Below are 22,762 nucleotides of genomic sequence, written 5' to 3'. Positions count from 1 at the left end.
GCCGCGGTCACGTTACCGATCGCTTCTGAAAAATTTGGGGCATCTAGAAAATAAAAAATTAAAGAAGAAAGAAAAAGAAAGATGAGACAATTTGGTAGATAATATATTTCGTGTATATGTGTGTGTGTGTGTGTGTAATAACGTTATGATTATTTTATTCGATTCGATCTCTCGAATCTCTAACGCAATATTGTTTTTGGAATTTCAAGTTATAGTTGTATAAATGTGAATTGAAAGAAAGATCTTTATTTGGTATTATTAATATTTACGATAACTACATCTTATAAAAGAATAAATAAGTAAACAAATAAGTAATTAAATAAAAAGAAGTAAAGGTCACACTGATTATTAGTTTAGTTGAAAATATCTTTTTTTCTTTTCTTTTCTTTTTTTTTTTCTTTTCTCTTATCCTAAAGACTTTGTTGCTCGTTGAGAAATATCCTTTGGCAGATCTTTACAAGCTAACGTTAGAACTAACGATGACTTCGTAACGCGTTACGATGTTGATTTTCGAGCTTTCGCGAACACGGTAGATCTCGTTTGCATTTCTATGGGGAGATTACAGCGTGAATTCAGTAGTATAAATCAACATCGATCGGGGTGTGCAGTGTCGTGTCTTCGTGTTCGTTTCCCCTCGACTATCTGTCTATGAGCTCGTTAGAGACCGTCGAAATTATCTAGGCTCTTACTTATCAATAGAATAGTATTATAGAAGGATGAATGAAACAAGGCCACTTCTAACGTAAGTTCGAGTACATTGTTTGGAAAGTTAATTGACAATATTTCTTAATATCATCTTCTAGATCACGATTTTAATGATAATCTAAATCGATCGTAAATTAATCAAGAGTACGATATTAATTAACATTACATGATGTATTCTTCATCTCACGAGAGAAAGAAAGACAATGAAATAACGAAATAAAAATAAATATTAAGATATTAATATTATCATATTATAATATTCATTTTTATTATTATTATTATTATTCTTACATTGTATTATCTCTCGTGAACCGATTAATGTCTCACGTCTAATTTTAATCTTACACGGATACATCATCTCGATGTATACTCCTCTCTCTTTCTCTCTCATCCCCTCTCTCTATCTTCATCTCTCTCTCTCTCTCTCTTTCTACCGGAAGCTTCGAAAATCCATCAAGAGCGAGTCATTTAGTTCTCGCTTTTCCAAGGGGACCATATTTCGACGCCAGCTACGTATCGGCTTCATCCATTAATGCCGGTGTAGTAGCTTCACGGTTGATAGGAAATCGAAGTTACGCATCGTTTGCGGGAAGCCTCGATATTATATGTGTCATGCTGGTATTAAGTAATCGATGTCATTGTACAAACCTCCTCCCTTCCCTCCCCCTCACCCTCACCCTTCACTCCCCCCTCACATCTGTAACCTCTACCAACCCGTCGACCCACCATACTATCCCACATCCAAACTCTTTTCTACGTGCATTCGAAATATTCGAAGGTAAAATATTTTTTTTTTATTATTTTTTTTTTCGATTTCTTCTTTCCTCTGTTTCGTTTTTTTTTAAAACGTTTTTTGTTTCTTCTTGCTTTTTTCTCTTTTCGTCCGTTCATCCTACAATCCCTCACCCCTTGACTACCATCAGTCAGCCAGCTTCACGAAATCTTTACTTTGTTCGTCTCTATTGGGTTTTTTTTCTTGTTCTCTTTCCTTTTCCTTTTTATTCGATAAAAGTAACGAAATTGTTGTGATTTTGCAATATTAAAATTTAATGTTAGGATGTAAATGTTTATTTATTTATTTATTAAAAAATTTTGAGTTATTAATTGTAATGTATTAAAATAATTAATATAATTCTTTTTTTGTGGATGAAATAATGAAATTTCTTTTAAGATGTGTGCACGTGTGTGTGTTTGTGTGGGTTATACATTTTGTTTTCTATTGGTTCTCTAACACAGAGGAGGTATTAAATTGATCCTTAATTTATAATCAACCCGTATACCGATCATTAGTCATAAGCTTGCGTCATCACGTTCAGAAACGAACGAAGATTTATAATTGCTTATGGTTAATAAATAGAAAACCGCCATACACCGATCATCTGTTTATGATGTGTTAATAACGATAAGAATAAAATATGAAAGATAAGAATGTCGACAGTAATCATCATAATAATAAAATAATAAGAATTGAATGATAATTGAGACTATGGTGTTAATTAGATACTCTTCGATATATTTAAATATTACTCGTGTTATTTGAAAATTCTAAAACACATTAAATATATTTTCAAATGAGACAATATATTCGTTTATTATTTCTAACGATTCGCTTGAAAAAAATGCTTATATTTTTTCACACGTTTACCCGTGTGCTTTTGACGTGAACGTTGAAAGATAAAAATGCAAGAGTAAAAAGAAGGAAAAGAAAAAGAAAAGAAAAGAAAAAAGTATTAGTCCTTTTGAAACTATACTCGAAATAACGAAACGTTCTAATGTAATATGTTAAACGTAATTACACGCTGGCAATAGTTGGATGAATTTAAGCGACGAAATGAAGTCGATCGAGTTAATTGGATAAAAGAGAAAGAGAGAGAGAGAGAGAGGGTGAGGAAGCAAGAGGGGTTGAAATCTCTCTTTATTTTAGAATCAGCAAGTTGAGTAGTACGGTACGGATCGATCGATTCGCGGGTTGCTAACTCAAGATAAATATAGTTAAATTAAAAAAAAACCGAATCACCAGGATAACCGAAGAAAAATAAAGATAAGTTTCTATTGGTCGAATCGTCGAACGTATGTTTATTTTCTTTTATTGAAGGAAACATGGAGTGAGTTTTCTTGAAAAAGTGTTACGTGGATCAGAGAATTTCGTTTATATGTACTACGATGGGGTAGGTGGGTGAAGGGATGGTTTCACGCGAGCTTCTCCATGGAATAATACAAAATTTGATTTTTCAACGTTGCATCGATTCCGATTTCTTTATATCTCTGCTTTTCTGTTTGTTTGTTTTCCAATTTTTTTTCTTGTTTTGTTTTTTCTTTTTTAACTTCTTTTCTTTTCTTTTCGAGTTCAACTTCGAACGAAATCACAGAAATTTTTATTAAAAGTACTACTGCGAAGTAACTGGCAGGAAACGAAAAAAAAAGGAAAGAATGAAAAAAGAAAAAATGTAAAATACTAATGCGTTACCATTATACGAAAATAACTAGTGATAATAGAAATCAAAATTGGATAAGTACGAGTAAAATAGCTCTTTTAGGTATAACTTTACTCCTCCTTAAACGAAATTAAATTTACGAGAGGAAACAAGATAGAGATAGAGAGCTAGACATAGAGGGAGAGAAGAGAGCGAGAGAGAGAGGGAAAAAGAGAGAGATACAAATAGAGTTAGAGAAGCAAATCCCTGTAAGTCGATTAAAATTCAAGTATTCGACTAATTCCGTACAGACAAAGGACAAAAGAAATCAAAGAAACAAAGGAAGGAATAGGAGACAGTAACGAGAATTAGAAATAGAAGTAGAAAGAGACATAGAAAGAAATAAACGACTTTAGAGAGAGAGAGAGAGAGAGAGAGAGAGAGAGAGAGAGAGAGAGAGAGAGAGAGAGAGATCAGACAAAACGTAAGTATAAACGAATTCAACGTTTCTTTTCGTCTATGTCAATATCGAATATCGAAGTTAAACTTTCTATAAGTATTGCTCGACTCGACAGAACATATCCGATCTAAAACTGAGAGAAACAGGGGAAGAGTGATAAAGAAAGAGACGGGAAGAGATAGAGAGATAAAGAAATCAAGAGAGAGAGAGAGAGAGAGAGAGAGAGAGAGAGAGAGAGAGAGAGAGAGATCGAAAGATAGACAGAAAGAAAGAGAGAGAGAGGAAACAATATAAAAATAAAAAAGTAAAGATAGAACGGAAAAAAGGGTTGTATCGTCGAAGTGTAAAAATAGCTGAAACTGCAGCTGTGTATCGGAGCGAAGGTACGATATCCGAAGATACGTCAAAACTACTTATACAAGCCACTGGTGTGGAAAGGGGTGTTACATAGCGTTAGAAATACAGAGAGAGAGAGAGAGAGAGAGAGAGAGAGAGAGAGAGAGAGAGAGAATGGTTGGGTCCAACGAGTGCTTTCAGTCGACGGTCCCACGGAAACAACGTCTCTGGTATTATGATAAGATATTCACTGACAGAAACAGCCCAGGGCTTCGAACAAGGAGAGAGAGAGAGAAAGAGAGAAAGAGAGAAAGAAAGAGAGAGAGAGAGAGAGAGAGAGAGGAGAGAAGAGTAGAATTTTCAGCTTCCGCGTTTCCGTATCTAGAATGTAATATAAGAAAACGGGGAAGAAAATAAGGGTACCGTACCAGTGGAGCTTCGGGTTCCATGTTAGAGTGAGTGTGAGAGAGAGAGAGAGAGAGAGAGAAAGAGAAAGAATAGGAAAGCTAAAGGAGAGAGAGAGAGAGATAAACCAAGTAAAACGTTAGGGAGAGAAAGAGAGGCTGACTGTGGTAAAATGTTTGAAGGAAGGAAAGAGGCAGAGAGAGAAAGAGAAATTTTTCTAGAAAGGCGTCGCCACACGTTACGAGCCTACACATACAACCGTTATATATATATATACACACCTTTTTATTTTATGGCTAAATTATTCGAGAGAAGAAAAATAATTCAATCTCAACCAGTTCACCGCTGCTGCCGGTTAGTACTATGGAACATACACCTTTTGCGGTTACTCTGACCGAAAAGGCTTCAGAATTATATATATATGTGTGTGTGTGTGTATGTATGTATGTATGTATGTATGTATGTATGTATGTAAAGAGTGTACCCCCATCCCACCTCTTCCTCCTCCTCCTCTCATTTCACTGGACCACTACAAAATATTTTGTACGATGCACAGTCATGTTTTATAAGAAAATCGATTCAATAATAATTGTATAGTTGAAAGATTTTCATATGTTATGTTTTTATTCTTCTCCTTCCTTTTTTCTTTTCTTACGGAGTATCTCGTCATTCGATAACAATATCATTAATAATAATAGTAAAAATAATAATAATAATAATAATAATAATAATAATAATAATAATAATATATCTTTAATAATTTATAATTTAAAAAAAGAAAAGAAAGGAAAAAGAAGTTATAAAGTTTACGTAATTATATTTATCTCTTTTAACCATACACCAACTTTATTCCGAGATAATTTTCTATATTATCGAAAACAAGGTGGTCAAATTAAATTCTATATACATACATACATACATATATATATATTTATATATATATATATATAAAACCACGTTACACTTTTACCGAACCACTGGTTCCGTTAAAATTAGCGGAAATGCACGGTCCGCTACTTTTCGAGACCCGAGAGAACTCGAGAGAACACGATAAGAGAGTGAGTGTGTGAGAGAGAAAGAGAGAAAGAAAGAGAGCAGCTTTCTCTCTCTTTGACTATTTCTTTCTCTCTTGAATTTGAAATCGTCAAGCGATTTTCCTGAAAGAGAAAGGATGATGGATGCAAGAATTCAAACTCATTTATAACAAAAGAATCAACGAGTATACAAGGAGCTTCTTTCTGTGTCTAAATACGAATTTAGTATATCTCTGTATATTATAGACGATTTAACAAGATCGTTTGAATAAATTAGCTTTGTAAATGACCACGTGGATAAAGTTACTAGATAGGTCGTTTCTTTCTTTGTTATTATGATTGGTTTTTACGAGAGAGGTAGGAGGAAGAGAGCGGTGAGGAGGAGGAGGAGGAGAAGAAGAAGGTGAAAGAGGAAAGAGAGAACAGACGGGTTTATTTATTTATTTTTCATTTTAATTTCAGGATTACAGTGCGTCGATGTGTTTAAAGAAGAAATCTATGTCAACTCCATAGAGCAAATTATCCTTTGGGAACACGTTTTAAACTCGAGCACGATAACTGACATTTTCCTTCTTGTATTTTTTTCCTTAAAAAAAAAAAAAAAAAAAAAAAAGAAAAAAGAAAAGAAAAAAGAGAAATCCAAAAATTAAATTGCAATAACTATTCGAATTATATTTCAACGAGACGTGAAGATCGGCTTTTGGTGGAAAGAAATACACTTTTCAGTAGCTTTCTTTTTATTTTTTTCTTTTTTGTTCGAGATGGAGAACCTCCCAACGAAAAGGAGAAAGAAGAGGAGGAAGAGAAGGACGAAGTAAAAGAGCGAATGGAAAACGAAATCACGACGCCATACGGATCTTCTCATACTCTCTTTACCGAAAATACATTTTACCGACCATTTTTGTGCACGTCTCTGTCCAACCAAAGGCGTGGTTCTATATATATATATATATATATATATATATATATATATGTCCGTGTGTGTGTGTGTGTGTGTGTGTACACACACACAATAAGGCGTAGTACGCTTTTCCGCGTGGCGGCTCTCGACAAATTACCTTCTTATTTCGGCAACGATTCTCTACCGTTGAAAAATACAGCCGAAAATATCTCTCGTGATACGTCGCACACGGGGTGTGATGGTCGGGGGTGGGTGGGGATAAGGGATCGGAGAAAGCTAGACGGGTGTTGCCGAGGAAAATATTCAGGAGTGTGACGTCACGCGGAAAAATATCCTTCAGTTTATTATAAATGAGATAGCAGCAGGAGCCGAAAATGAAGTGTACGTATGTTATTTCTTACGTTCTTATATTTTATTTATCTCTCCTTTCTTTATGTTCTCTTATTCTTTCTTTCTTTCTTTCTTTTTTCTTCTTCTCTCTTTTCTCTTTCATTCTTTTCTTTTTGGTGTTTCTCTCTCTTTTTTTTTCTTTCTTTTTTTTTTTAAATATAAATCGTGGAAGCTTCGGACGTCGTCGTAATTTTTTTTTTTACTTCGTCGAAGAAATTAATTTATGAACTTTGTATTCCTCTTTCTTTTATTATTATTGTTTCTTCTTTTTAATTTCAAGATTATGTGAAAGAAGAAAAAGTAAAAGTATATATATATATATATTTAACAATTTCTGTAATATTAGGACGTATAATTAAAGTGAGAAATAGAATGATAATTTGAACGTTTAATAAAAATTTGATAATATTCCTCTATTACTTAATGATCTCAGAAGTATCCTTGTTAACTATCGACCATCTCGAGATATGACGAAAAGTCTTTTGCGATTCAAAAGTGTCTCAAGCTTTATCTAGTTTCGTAAAATTATCCAGAATTGAACATTAATATCGGAAAGTCTTGGTAATTGCGATTTTCCATGGAGTAGGAACTCCTTAATAAAGTTTCTAGTTACTACGAGGGAATAGTTAACTTTCAAGATAAGAAGTCGTAGTTTAGAAACACTTCGCTTTAATTTCAGCACAAAAATTCATGCAATTTAAACACCAACATGACGAACGAATTTCCCTGTTTCCTTTCTTTCCTACGTTTTTCTTTTCTTATTTGTTTTTTTTTTTTTTTTATTTCGTTTATACGAAAAACAGAAAACGAATTTTTTATGATCTCGCCTTATGTATTTTCTTTTTCTTTTCCTTTGTTTCTTCTCTTTCTTCCTTTTTAATTTTATCTTACAACAATACGAAACTTCTATGCATTTCGTGTACACCGTAAAAACGAATTTTAAATCTCGATTTATTCATTCGTATCCTGTTTCTTTTTTGCCTTCCTTCTTTCTATCTTAATGTTCGTTTCGTTCGTATGAAAAGTAATAATTAACTGAATGATGATTTGATTTTTAATTTTAAAAGTTGAACGTAAAAAAAAATAAAACATGAATTATTGTTAAATTTCATTATTTATTTTTTGCATATAAACATATATATACATGTATATATATATATACATATATATATATCTTTTTGTTTTAATTTCATCTCTATATAGATAAATTATTAATTAATAAAACAAAGAGGTAGATCTCTAATTCGTAGTGAAATAATATAATTACCATAACTTCTGACCTTTATTATCAAATTTTGGCACGAGTTTACATACATTAAATCCCCAACGGTACGCATCAAGTCCAAAATTACAAACTGCGTTGCTCTATAAACCTTTCTATCTTGTTTCGAGAGGTAGATAGATAGATAGATAGACAGAGAGAGAGAGAGAGAGAGAGAGAGAGAGAGAGAGAGAGAGAGAGAGAGAGAGAGAGAGAGATTTTAAACGACGAAATAGCCGCAATTTTGCTATGAAAAAGAAAATAAAAAATAATCGTTGAGTGAAATCGTTCATTGAAAGGCGGTAAAAATTTTTCATTGGTCGACCTTATGCTTGACTCTTACTACTTTTATTCTTAAAACGTATAGGAATTAGAATTGCGGTTTTACTGGATGCTTTTTCTTCCTTTTTTTTTTTTTCTCTTTTTCTCATTACTTTTCCTTTATACACGCGCGCGCCTACGTACGCATCGTATAATTATTTTTAATTTTGAAAGAAAAATTTGTAATTCTATTTTATTCCTTTTTTATACCTATTGTTAACGCAATTGTATCATAAAATTTTTTTTTGATATAACAGCAGAAATAGAATTTCTTAACGAAATTATAATAATGATAAGAAGAAAACAAAAAAGAAAAAAAAAGGAAAAAAATTTTAAGAAAAGAAGAAGAAAAAAGGAAATGCTTCACGAAAACAAAAAAGAAAAGAAAAAAGAAAAGAACTCATCAGTCCAATCAGATTAAAGTATATAAGTCTGAGCAAAAGCAAAGTGAGAACCTTGGAAAGTACTCGCATCGTTTCAGACAAGGTAAACAGAAATTCACAAGAAAGGTATCGTGCCACCTTACACATACATACATACATACATAGAGTACCACACTACGAAAGAGAAATCTTTAGCCAAGATTTTCGCTCGTTTACTTTAGCAAACCCTCCAATAGTAATCTCTCTCTTTCTCTCCGTGTGCGTGTGTACGTATGTTCAAAACTTGAGAAATTATTTCGTTGTGTCCTTTAGCAAACGAGCCTAATCCTCTTTGTATTTAGAATAATCATTTCGTTTTTCTACATCTGTTTCTTTATTTTATCTTTTCTTTTCTTCTTCTTCTTCTTCTTTCTTTTTTTCTTTCTTCTCTTTTGTTTCATTTTGTTTTTTTTTGTTTTTTTTTTTCTTTTCTTTCGTCCCTCTCTCCTCAACACCTCGATTCACGTTCCTTGACATCGTTTACAAGAGAAAAGACTTTAATTGCAAATTCTTTTTCAAGAACGTCTTTATTTCCTGTTTCCTTCGAAAGTCGAATCAATCGGGTCCATCCATACATAATTAATTCTTATCTTGGATTTTCTTCAACTTCTCAGTTCTCAGAAAGGGATTTCGAAGGATTTATTTTTAATCCTACATTGATCTTTGTTTCAATGAATCGTACAATCTCAATGTTCGATTATTATTATTTTTTTTTTTTTTCGTAAGTCATCTTGTTATTTGCTCGTGTGTATCAACGTATGTATGAAAGAGCATACGTACGAAAGAAAAAGAGAGAGAAAATTTAAGAAAATTATTTATGAATTAAAACTGAAAAATAACTGTTATATCACGTTATCGTAATTCTTAAGATCTAGCAAATTTTATTATCGATAGTAATATTCATTATTGTCGATAATACCGTATCGTAATTTTATTTACCTTATTGTATTTCATTTTTTCATTTACTTGATTTAAGAATGGGATTGTTAATTTTACTTGATTTGAATCTTACCAAGTGTAGACTTGTGAATAATCCTTTCGTTATACTATCATTTTGTTTTATTTTATTTTTTTTTTTTTTTTTAAGTTAACTGAACTCGTTATCACGTATATGTACATATATACGTGAACATATAAGTACACGTGTAAACATGTATGTATGTGTTATGGGATAAAGAACAGCATATGTTGAAGCGAGCAAAAGAGAGAGAAAAATAAAGATAGATAGATAGAGATAAAGAGAAGGAGAGAGAGAGACAGAGACACACACACACACAGAGAGAGAGAAAGAGAGAAAGAGAGAGAGAGAGAGAGAGATGATATTTAGCATACGAATACCCGATTCTCTCTATTCGTGGGCTTGCACCCTACGAGATTTACATAGTTATTATGATATTATGCGTTCACAAAAAGATTTTTATCATCGTGATGTCTGCCTTCTGTTCCGAAGAAAGGAACGATAATAAGATAACCGAAAATATTATACTCCTGTTTGAGTCACGTGTCAGACAGATTTTTTCATCTTTCTTTCTCTCTCTTTCGATCTTTTTTAACCTTTCTCTCTCTCTTTTTATTCTTTTCATTACATTATGATTTCGATTAGTAGTGAAAAGATTAAAAAGGATACATAGATATATATATATATATGTACGTGTATATGTATGCGTATAGACAATAACGATTAACTCTCGACAATAAACTAGAAATCTCCGTAATCGTTCGTTTGTATGTTTTCCTTTTCTTTCATCGGCTTATGAAATCTGTTCCGAACGAATTTCTCTATCTCTTTCTTCTTTCTCTTGTATATAGACAGACAGAGAGAGAGAGACAAACAGACAGACAGACAAGTATATAAGTGGAGTATTATAAAACTCGCTACGAAGTAGGATTTGTTGACTAAACCGTCCATCCAAGTGGCGAAAGCTTATTGTCCTTAAGGACACAATGGGTGGGGGTAGCTATGGGGGTGGTTGGAGGTGAGTTAGGGAAAGGAGAGAGTGAGAAAGAGAGAGACAGAGAGAAACTATTCTCGATGAGATTTATAAAGAAAGGATTATTATTGCTTCGACGTGAACATTTTTTTTTTCTTTTCTTCTTTTTTCTTTTTTTCTGTCCCTCTCTTTTTTTCTCTCTCTCTCTCTCTCTCTTTTTTTTTCTTGGTTGGATTTGCAGATCCTTCTTTTTTTTCTCTCTTTTCTCTTTGTCTTTTTATTTTGCTTGTTCGTTTAATAGGATTATTTTTGTTACACGCGTGTTTCTTTTAAGGTATTATTTGTAGAAAACGAGAATGTTCCTTGGGATAATGGATATATGAAATTTTTAACGAAGAAATTTTTTTGCAGACCTTTTTTTTTTCTTTTTCTTTTTTTTTCCCCACATTGGCTTGGTTTGATTCCATGAGGATAGTTTACATGGGTTTTTAATTATTTTGGAATTTCTCTTTTTTCCTTTTTTTTTTTCGTTACGCCTGCAAAGTTTTTAGGAATAATTGGTTATATGAAAGTTTTATTTCAACGAAACAAGTATTCCTATGATGCGATTCGATTTGATGCGTTTGTTTTTCTTGTCTTTTTTTTCGCGGCTAAATTTTTTTTTCTTTTTTTTTTTTTTTTGTAGAATCCAAATATATGTAAAATATTTTCCAAAATACCGAACGAACCTACTCGTCGATTCGATACTTTGAGCAAGAAAAAAAAAAGAAAGAGAAAAAGGAAGGAAGGAAGAAAAAAATTTACATCCTTGATTAATAAAGGAAAAAAAAAAAAATTCTCATTTAATCATCGTGCTCTCCCATTGAAAAATCGAAACCATATTTCGTTTGAAATCGCATTTGAACGAGTTTCATTTCTTAGAGAAAGAGAGAAAAAGAGAAAAAGAGAGAGAGTCTCATTTCTGCTTCCTCCGACATCTTCAGGGCCGAATGATTTATACTTTTCCTACGCGCAAAATATCATTGTCAGACCACATAAAAACAAATTTTATTTCAGTTAATTAAATTTATCAAAAATTCACAGGAATAGGTATTTTCTTTCGCGTCTTTCTTTTTATTTTTAACTTAATCGAATTCATACAAACACAAATCAAATAAACAAATAAATAAAATTGATAACAGAAAGTTGCCTTTTTTTATTTTATTCTTTATAAGTAAACAATTGTTTAAAAACCGTGTGTCACCCATAGAGAATGGGGGTCTCGGGTAAACTTTAATGCGCCTTACGATAAGTACGATCCTGAAGATCTTATTTTTCTTTCCTTTTATCTTCTAATCGATAGAAAATTCGAGAAGAGAGTGTTCGGACGAAAATTCTATTAACTCTCCTCTCTCTTTCTCTTTCTCTGTCCATCTTTCTATCTCTCTTTCGTAATCAACCATTAATTATCAGGATCAACAGGTAAAGCGAAATATTTTGTCGGCCAAATAAAGGAAATTACGGCGTTAAATTTTGTCGTTACCAGGAAAACCCCCTGTTTGATTAAGGTATGCGCGTTCATGGGGTTTCAGACGTTAATTTCAAGTTTCGTTATGGTTTAAGAGAACTTCCACACCACAAACGTAATCTTCTAGCGTTTCTATATAACGATCAATCTATATACGAGTTAGATATATATATATATATATATATTCTTGTTTCGAGGAATCTCATTATCCCTCCTAATAAAATATATATATATGTATATATAGAGGGTGATCCATTTAAATAAGACCATGTAAACGTCACGTCGAATTGCGATTACACGAAAAATATTTTTTACTCAATTTAAATGTTAATGAAAGGATCGATGCAAGGTAAGAATGTTTTCTTTCGAGGATCATTTCTTTCGCTTTGGAATTTTCAAGATTATCAATATTTTCCTTTTTCTTTTTTCTTTTCTTTTTCTCGCGATCTCCCTAGATACAAAGTTTGCGTAATAGTTTTTAACAAAGCAAGGCCATTTCGAAATCGTTTTATTATATATATTCAATGAAAAAAAAAGAAGTATAAAAAAAAATAAAAAAAATGTATTCTTTATTCGTACGTTGGATCCTTTGATACCATTAACGTTTACATATTAAAAAATATTTTTCGTACAATCCCTATTCGACGAGATATTTAGGTGATCATATTTAAACGAACTACCCGGTATATACGATCGGATCTAATCCCAAATACAATCTCGTTTTCCAAAGTTAAATTTATTCGACCGAAACGTAATACTTCCCACGATATCTAATACATTTATGGGAATTCGATTTGACAATTTTACGATATATTATTACGATTGAAAGGTGACAAGAAAGAGAAAAGAGAAGAAAAAAAAAAAAAAGAAACGAATTAATATTAGAACATATTAACAAAGATATTTTTCAGACAGCAGAGCACATACTATTTTCATATTTCTATTGCACGAATACTTAAACCATCCTCTACTCGTGCACTCTATATAAATATTAAGATATTACGTATATCTATTTTACTTAAATATTTTATTTCATCATTACGAAATCTAATTATACTTTGGATAACCTGACATATAATACAATCGATCTATGATCGAAAATATAATCTCGATTTCGAGAGCGTTAAATTTCCTTCGAACAAATACCTATTCTTATACTTTCTACTAACTTGATTTACAAACCACAAGGTACCATCTAAATCCCTTTCTTCGTATTTTCCAACCCCACCCTTACCTCTCTCTCTCTCTCTCTCTCTCTCTCTCTCTCTCTCTTTCTCTTTCTCTGTCTTATTCTCTTGTGTTCGTAATAAGAAGAGAAGAGTAAAGAAGAGAAGTGAAGAGAAGAGAAGAGAAGAGAAGAGAAGAGAAGAGAAGAGGCCCGTGAAAACGGATTATCGAAAAGGTTCCAAAGAAAACCAAAGAAGAGGAAAGAAAAAAAAAGAAGAAAAAACAAAAAAGAAGAAGAAGAAGGAAAAAAAGAGAAAACTCCATCGGTCTTACACAGATTCACAGGATCTTAAATTCTCCAATCCCGGCTCTCCAAAACTTTTCTCACTTTTCGACGGCCGTAAATACATATCCTAGGGAACCAACCACCACCAGTACGACCAGCTTCACCACCCCCAACTTCCTCCTCCTCGTTCTCCTCTTTCCAACCTCCTTCACAGTTAAAGTCGCAAGCTGTTACATGGTTCGACCCTTTTGGATAGAGAAAAGCTTGGGGTCACCAACTATCTCTCTCTCTCTCTCTCTCTTTCTTTTTTCTCTTATTCTTTCTTTTATACGTACTTTCTCTCTCTTTCTCTTTTATTTCTACTTTATATATATATATATATATATATATATATATATATATATATATATAAAATACTCTCTCTATCTCTCTCTGTTATTCTTTTTCCCATACTCTTTCTCGCTTTCTCTTTCTCCCTCTCTTCCTCCTCTCCTTTTGTTTCTCTTGTTCTCTCTTTTATACGTACTCTCTCTTTTTCTCTCTCTATCTTAGTCTCTCATTCTTTCTCTCTCTTTATCTTTCCTTCTCTTTTCCTAATACTCTATATCTATCTCTCTTTATTATTTTCTTTCTCATATCTTTTCTCTCTACCTCTCTATTCTTTCTTCATCGCTTTCTCTTTTTTCCTCTTATGCTCTCTATTTTATATGTATTCTCTCTCTTTCTTTCTTTACCTCATTCTCTCTTTTCAGTTTCATTTCTCTCTGTTTTCATACTTTTCTCGTAGCTTCATCTCTCTGTTTCTCATATTCTCTCTTTCTAATGCTTTCTCTCTCTTTTTATTTCTCATATTCTCTCTCTTTTTCTCACCTCTTTCTCTCTCTTTATCTCATACCACTCTTCTTTATATTTTTTCCCTTTCTATCGCCTTTCTCTCTCTCTCTCTTCATCCTATCCTTTTTCTCATACTTCATCTCTCTCGCTTCTATTTTTCCCTAATTTCTTATACCGTCTCTTTCTCTCTCTCTCTCTCTCTCTCTCTCTCTCTCTCTCTCTCTCTCTCTCACACACACACACATTTTTATATATTTTCTTTAATATTCAACCATCTCTCTTTTCTTCCTCTATTTCTCTCCGAAAGTCACCACATCGAGTACGATAATTCCATTTTCACGAAGCTTCGCGAATTCGAACTTTAATTAATCGAATTCGAGCCAACCCTTCCCTCTCTCTCGTTCTCTCTCTTGCCTAACCCTTCTTCGACTTTACATCCCTTCTGTCTCTGTCTCTCTATCTCTCTTTCGTTTACTCCGTTCCTCCCTCAAGGGAGAAGCTTCGATTCCGGAAATTAGTAAGATCGCACATGCGGAACACGAAGCTTTCTATGCGTCGCGAGCCACTGCATCCCTTCTCTTTCCAATATCTATTTACATATATACACACATACAGACGTATATAGAATATATTTCTATAGAGATATACCTTGTTCCCACATGTGCGCATATGTGCGTGTGTATACGATATACCCTTATCAGTGTGTATTGCAAGACCCTAGTTCTCGCCTACATGTGTGACTACTACCCAATTCTGTGATTCCTATCACGCACCAATCCCATCCCTTTTTTAAGCTCCACTTCTCTCCCATTCGTCCTTCCTTTCTTTCTTCTTCTTCTTCTTTTTTTTTCTTGTTCCTTTATTTTTACTTTATTTCTTATTTCTCTTCCTCTCTCTCTCTCTCCTTTTTTTCTTTTTCCTTTAACGTCACGTACCGCCCCCTGAAAAGTTTTATCCTTGACGTATGAAAGTTTAATCGAAGAGGATCGGAATTAATTAGTAGACTTTTTTATTTTCTCTCTTTTTTTCTTTTGTGTACTAATACATCTCTCTCTCTCTCTCTCTCTTTCTCTCTTTCTCTTTTTTCTTCTTACTTATCTTATTACTATCGCGTGAAAGTTACATCGTAGAAAATCTTGGAATTAATTTGTAAATTTTTATCTTTTTTTTTTTCTTTTATCTACTGATCCGTCTGTCTCTCTATCTGTCTCTCTCTCTCTCTCTTTCTTTGTCGATCGTTGTTTCACGTTTTATCGCTCTCTTTCTTCCCTTCTGCTTCCTTTATCTCTGGTTCTCTCTTTCCCTTTCTATTTCCTACTTAGCGCTATCTTTTGTTTATTCTTCAAACGTAAAAGTTAAATAAAAGAGAATCTCGGAATTAATTAGTAAATTTTTATTTTCATTTTTCTTGTGATATCTCTGCCTCCCTCTCTCTTCATTTTGTTTTCATTGTTTTACGTTTCATTCGTTTATTCATTTATCCCTTTCTCTCTTTCTTTTTTCTTTATCTTTAGTTCTCTCTTTCTCTCTTTATACATATATATATATATATATATATTTCTTACCTGTTCCTTTTGTTTATTCTTAGAACATAAAAGTTAAATTGAAAAGAATCTTGGAATTAATTAGTAAATTTTTATTTTCATTTTTCTTGTGTGTACTAATCTGTCTATCTCTCTGTCTCTCTCTCTCTCTCTCTCTCTTTCTCTCTCTCTCTCTTTCTCTCTTTTCTTTTTGTCGTCGTTGTTTTACGTTTCGTCTATTTATTCACCTATCCTTCCTTCTCTTCCTTCCTTCTTTCTTTTTCACTAGCTCTTTCTCTCCTTCTCTTTCTCTCTCTCTCTTTCTCTCTCTCTCTTTCTCGTGTTGCTTAAGTGGTAAACTTGTAAGTGGCGAAATAAAGTTGGAGGTTTCGTGCTCCCGTGGCTGTGACAGTTTAATTAATATCTTTCATCGTCAAAGGAAAAAGTTGCTGAACTAACTCCTCCGCGTACGAACCTAGGCTACCTCGGGAAGGCTCAGAACCCGTTTGAACCACTTCAGCTTCGAACGCCACGCCCTTTTGTAACCAAGGTTCGACGGTGTCTTTCGATTCAGTTTTTATTTAAACGGTATTTAAATCAATGTTCAAAGGAGATTAGTAATATGATCTGGATACGATATTACAAATTGAGCTTGTTATTTCTTTTATTCGAAGCTCGATCGATTTTTATGATCCGTTCTTCGTTTTGTTTCGCTTCTTTGCAAAAGTTTTCTTTTGCTTTCTTTTTTCATTTTTATTTAGCAATGTATAACTTATATGTATATATATATTATATTATGTAATTATTATTACATTATTTATCTATCTTCTTTATATTAATTTCAATTTAATTCTTTTATATATTCAATATCAATTTTATTTCTCATTAACAATTATATAGTTGATAATAATTATAAAAAATATATTGATACGTATTATTCACTAAAATTGATTTCAAAAGATCTCGTAAAAGAATGCATAGATAATAGATTTCTCGAAATCATTCGCGTATAGATATCAGAAATAATTTTTCGGCCGACCCTTGATCAATGATATCAATAGACGTACAAGTATATTAATTGATAAAAAGAAAGAAAAGAAAATAAAGAAGACAAAATGAAAGAGACAAAAAATCCAATAATTTAGATTCAAACAAAAACGCAATTAAAATCGAAGTTATAAAAAGGGACTGGTATTAATTGGTACGAAATGGGGGGGGAAAAAAATAAAGGAAAAAGAAAAGAAAGATAGAAAAAGGGGAAGAAAAAAGCAAAAAAAAAAAAAGAAGAAAAAAATCCAGTAATTCTTTACAAAAGAATATGCAATTAAAATCAATATCTACTAATTCGATAAAAAAAAAAAAAAAAAATTCTATGCCCTCCCTCTCTCTCTCTCCCACTCTTTTTCTTTTTTTTTTTTAATATATCTTTTTTATATATATGATACATATATATATATCCCCTCTCTCTCTCTCTCTCTCTCTCTCTCTCTCCTCTCTCTTTCTCTCTCTCTCTCTCTCTCTCTCTTTCTTGTACCTAATGACCATTCGTAAAACAATTCGTAAAACGATGAAATCATTCGTGGCACGGCACGCGTGAGAGAGAAAGCTCTCAACGATTTTTCCCGAACGTCCATTATGGCTCTCTCTCTCTCTCTCTCTCTCTCTCTCTCTCTCTCTCTCTCTCTCTCTCTCTCTCTCTCCTTCTCCTTTTGATAAATCGTTCTACGAGTTCTTGTCCGTCCAAAGTTTTCGACGCGGTCCGCTTGGAAACGCGATGAATCATTCCCCAACGTTCTTCGATGATTCCGTTCGATAGAGCGGATAACTCTCTCTCTCTCTCTTTCTCTCTCTCTCTGTCTGTTTGTCTCTCTCTCTCTCTCTCTCTCTCTCTCTCTCTCTCTCTCTTTCACTCTCTCTCTCTCTCTTTCTCTTTCTCTATGCTTGGGCAAACCCAGTCAAATGGATTTCTCTCGTGAATTGTTCGTCCACCCCTTTATTAATGACATCCCCTGCTAATACCTATTATGAGAATGAGATTGTTAATATAATCTCAAATTAGACAATAAAAATTTGTCATTTCTCTCTCTCTCTCTCTCTGTCTTTCTCTATGTACAGTCAATCTGTCTATCTATTCGTATCTCTATCTCAATCTCTGTCGCTTCCTATTTATTTTATTAATATTTTTATTAATTAACACTAATATAATCCTCAGGTTCGACGATACAAATTTGTCTCCACTCCGTCTCTCTTTCTCTCTTTTTATTTCTACATTTATTTCTAGCTCTATCGTTTCTATTTATTCGGTTGCATTTGACTTTATTATAAATATTGACCATCTATATATACATATGTATATATATAACAAAAGGAAAAACATGGACGATTTCTAAATTCCTCGAGAAAACATAAATGAACGTTTCAAAAAAATACAAAAAAAAAAAGAAACAAAACGAAACATAAAAAAAAAGAAAGAAGACAAAAGAAATATTAAATAAAATTAAATACAATAATACGTACGCGTTAAGCGTAACAAAACTCTCTTAAATTTTTTTCTTCGTCTCGTATAAAAATATCTAGTAAAGATACTTTCGTTTGGAAATATACGAAAGAAGAAGAATAGGTATAAGAATAAGAATAGGAATAAAAATAATAATATAAATAAAAATAAAAAGAAGAAGAAGAAGAAGAAGAAGAAGAGTAAGAAGAAAGCCTGGACAACACAGTTCACGTTCGAACATTGGAAGCGTAAATCGCATTGCGTTAACTACGTTCCATAGGAAGTTTTCAAAGTCGTACCGTCTGTTCCGCATCGTCGTCCGGTACAGCTTTTGTGCGGAACACGCCTCCCTCTTCAACTATACAGTAGAGAACCATGATTCTTCGAGCTCCTCCCAGTTTTACGATCGAACGGATGAAGGAAAGACACCAAAATGCTGTACTTTTTTTTCTTTTTCTTTTTTTATCCTCTCTCTCTCTCTCTCTCTCTCTCTCTCTTTCTTTCTTTCTTCTTCTCTCTGCCTCTGTCTCTGTCTTTTTTGCAAAAGAGAAATAAAAGCTTCAGAAAGAGAGAGAAAGAGGACCATCGTTCTCGAATCGACTTATACGATCATCCATGAAAAGTCGTTTTGATTCGATCGAAATTTCAATCCTAAATCCTACGGAAGCTTAAATCCATGAAGAGGATAGAGAGAGAGAGAGAGAGAAAGAGAGAGAGAGAGAGAGAGAAAAGGTAAATGTCGCAGGTATACGACGTAACACAAATAAGATGAATTCGAAATATCCTACGACATTACTGAGTAATGATCTTCCTATTCGAAGAAACTATTTTCTTTTATGGGTTAACAAAACTTTTACCTATTTTATCTACATATGCTTTTATTATCTACATCTATTTTTATTATCTATCGATCTATCCGTTTGTATATGTATGTATATAGAAATGTATTATTAGTAATATATATTTAGGAATATCATTAGAGATGTGTGTATATATATATATATATATTGAAAATGTTGAAAATGTACTTCTTTCATGATAACGGTGTGCAATGACAATCGAATCTATTGGTAAAAGTTAAAAATTGTTGTTTCCTTTTCTTTTTTTTTTTTTGTTTCTCTTTCTCATAATTCAATCACAATTTCTGGTATATTAAAATACAGGAAAAAAGCGTCGAATCGTCAATTTGACGTTGACGACGTCGACGACAATCCAACATGTACTTGACACGTATAAAGTAACGTAATATATAGTTAGACATTATACATACATACATACATACGTACATATATATATATATATATATATATATATATATATATATATACCATAGAGATAGTATGTCTGACAGACGAGAATATGCTTCACCTTAAGCATCTCGGTATTCGCACGGAAGAGGCGACGGGAAGAATCTAATATGGGCGTTAGTGCATTTTTAAGATGTCATTCGTTCTTCCTAAGAGTTATCTCAAATAAATTTGCAAGTATTTAGAAATTCCACTTGTACGAATAAAAGAAAAAGAAAGAAAATAAATAAAAAATAAAAAATAAAAAGAAAATAAAAAATAAAAATACTTCGAACTCAAGTTGGACATTCTAGCGAAGATTTTGTGTGCGTGTAAACGTGTGTGTTGTGTGCCTGCGTGCGTATTTGCTTGGTCGCGTTTAATTAGTACGAATTAGAAAGGTTTCATTCGTTCTCTAAAAGTTATAAGGGCAATTTGCAAGTATTTAGAAATTCCTCTTGTACCGACGAAAGAAAAGGAGAAATAAAAATATTTTCAACTGAAATTAGACATTCCAGTGAAAATTTTCTAATGCTTAATACATGTGTGTGTGTGTGTGTGTGTGATCGGTCCTAATCAATTAGTGCAAATTAGAATGGATTCATTCGTCTTATAAAACTAATTAGATTATTACAATTTTCAATTATTGAGAAATTTCTCTGAACTCTTTCAAATAAAAAAAAAAAATTAGATATTCTAGTGAAAATTTTCTAATGCTGGAGATATGTGTACGTGTGTATACGTATTTGGTCGGGGGCCGATTAATTAAAAGTGCAAATAAGGGTCGAGGGTCGAAGGAACAAGAATTATGCTAACGAAATTATGCCAGGAGAGCAACGTTGAGTTTGACGACTCATCGACTTTCGAAATTTCAAGGAAACCTCTCCCTCTCTCTCTCTCTCTCTCTCTCTTTTGTCTTTGTTCTCTTTCTCTCTCTCTCTCTCTCTTTCTTGCGAATTTCAAGCTTCGAGCATAGTCATAATACGGTTTTATCGTTATGAAGGCCGAGGTATACATCGTTCGTGAATTTACCTAAGATCGAAACTACGATAGGAGAGTTCTGATCCAACGAAGAAGATTAGTATTACGCTGGAATTTGTTTAAGCTTGTTAGAAAAGAGAACCTTTTAATAGTTAGACTAATAGAATTGCTCATTTTACTCGTTTTCACTAATTAAATAAATTTACCGCAGATAAATTTTTCATCATTATTTTGACCCAATTTCTATGTTAAATGTCAGAACGAAAATTCAATAAGATAATAGAGAGCGTAATATGCTTTTGTTATTAACCTGTTGATTAAAAAAAATAAAAAAGAAGAAGAAAAGAAAAGAAGAAAAAAAAAAGATTATCTCTAATTATTAAATTATTTCATCTTTGACGAAATCGAGTGAATTGTTGATTGATTGATCCCTGATATAATCGCGTGATCTAATTAGAATAATCATTATACACGCGTATAAACATTATTATATAAAACAATGCAATATATACAATAGACACATATACAAAATACTACAAGTATAAAAAACCAATTTCATTGTTTGCAAACATATCGTTATGTCGTATGATAATATAATAACATAAGGTAGTAAAACCGATCGAAAATAAAAGATACAAAAAAGGAGGGTTCTAAAAGAATTAAAAAAAAAGAGAAAAAGAAGAAAAGAAAAGAAAAAGAAAAAGAAATAGATGTCTAAGATAGTAAATTGAAAATGGTGACAACATGTCGTCGTAACAAGCAATGGATGAATATAAGGCTCGTGCATCTTATGGTTTACCTGATAAAGTAGGATTCGTTGCGGATGAGGAGGAAGAGGCAGCAGCAGAGGCAGAGGCAGAGGCAGAGGCAGAGGCAGAGGCAGAGGCGGCGTCTTGTCGTATGGAGTCACTGGTAATTGCCGCCCTGCCGAGATTGCCACCATAATCTTCGAGTAGTACGCACCACAGTAATAGTTGTGCCACCCTCATTCTGCGAGCAGATAAAAGCAAAGAAAAGAAAGAGAGAAAGAGAGAGAGAGAGAGAGGGGGGGGAGAGAGACTGAGAGAGGACAGATTATATTTTTTTTATATCGATTTTTCCAACCTCGACAATATTTAGTTAAGCATTGATTTGAAATTTATTAGAATTTTTATGTGAAGATAACAGGGGCTATTAGATCAACGTATTCTTTTTGTTTTTCTTTTTTTTTTTCTTCCCGTTTTTTTCTTTCTTTCTTTTTTCTATTTCTTTTAATATCATGATATATGAAATATTTGTTCTATTGATAATGAAACGTAGGAAGGATATTTGTTGAAGGAATGATATAGGGAGATTTAGATCAGCGATGGAAATGAATTTTTTCTTTCCATTCGATTTAATGTTCAAATGATTCGTTACAAATTTAATACCTTTTTACGAAGATTAAAAACAGAGATGAATAAAGAGAGAAACAAAAAATAAAAGAAAAAAAAATAAATAAAAGAAAAAAATATATCGAACTTTAACAGGTAACTCTATACCCTCATCGGAAAACGAAAATTATTATTATCCGGTTTCCTTTTCCTTACGACATAACTCGAATAACAAAAATTCCAATATATCGTATTTATGATGGGTGAGCTTCGATTATCAGATATAAACTTAAGAGTCGAATGTGGTAGGTGCTTTTTAAAAATTGCATTATTAAAAAATACCAGGAATATAGTAGACCTGATTCCCGTTAATGTTCTCTCCATTTTCTCCAAATTGTTTTTCCGTGTAAAAAGTCCGTCGCGTTAAAGTCGATAATAACGAGGACGAGGAAAATGAAGAGGGGAAGGTGGAAGGTGGAGAGGAGGAGGGTGCAGAGAGAGAGAGTAAAAGGGGTGAAGGAGACAGAGGGAGAGAGAAAGAGAGAGAGGGTAAAAGTAACGATTAATTATGATACCGTCGCATTTTTCTAATTGGCCGAATTACCCGTAATAACGCTTTGTTCGTTCTTGCTCTAAAAATATATACACAAATTGTAAGTGTGTTTCGTAGCAGTCAAGTGGCATGACTAAAACTAACACATTCATGATTAAATATTATTTATTATTACAATAATTATTTTTTCTATCAT

At 32.7% G+C, this 22,762-nt stretch overlaps 1 protein-coding gene across 7 annotated transcripts in view; it reads right to left on the bottom strand.

Annotated features, from left to right (window-relative positions):
• The window catches only part of LOC127069891 (lachesin-like), an 87,755-nt gene that overhangs the window by 32,379 nt on the left and 32,614 nt on the right, over positions 1-22,762 (bottom strand). For 6 of the 7 annotated variants that reach the window (XM_051007547.1, XM_051007548.1, XM_051007551.1 and 3 more), the window contains 2 exons: positions 21,461-21,651; positions 1-43 (listed from right to left, as the gene is read on the bottom strand). The exon at positions 1-43 is cut by the window's left edge and continues 55 nt beyond it. In XM_051007547.1, coding sequence (XP_050863504.1) covers positions 1-43; positions 21,461-21,650 — 233 coding nt within the window. In that variant the 5' untranslated portion in view covers position 21,651. The remainder of the gene's footprint in view (positions 44-21,460; positions 21,652-22,762) is intronic. The other variant, XM_051007554.1, reaches the window with a different exon arrangement.

Source organism: Vespula vulgaris, chromosome 17 (genome assembly GCF_905475345.1).
Source record: "Vespula vulgaris chromosome 17, iyVesVulg1.1, whole genome shotgun sequence".
NCBI classification, from domain to species: domain Eukaryota; kingdom Metazoa; phylum Arthropoda; class Insecta; order Hymenoptera; family Vespidae; genus Vespula; species Vespula vulgaris.
This window is presented reverse-complemented; position numbering and strand designations above follow the sequence as displayed.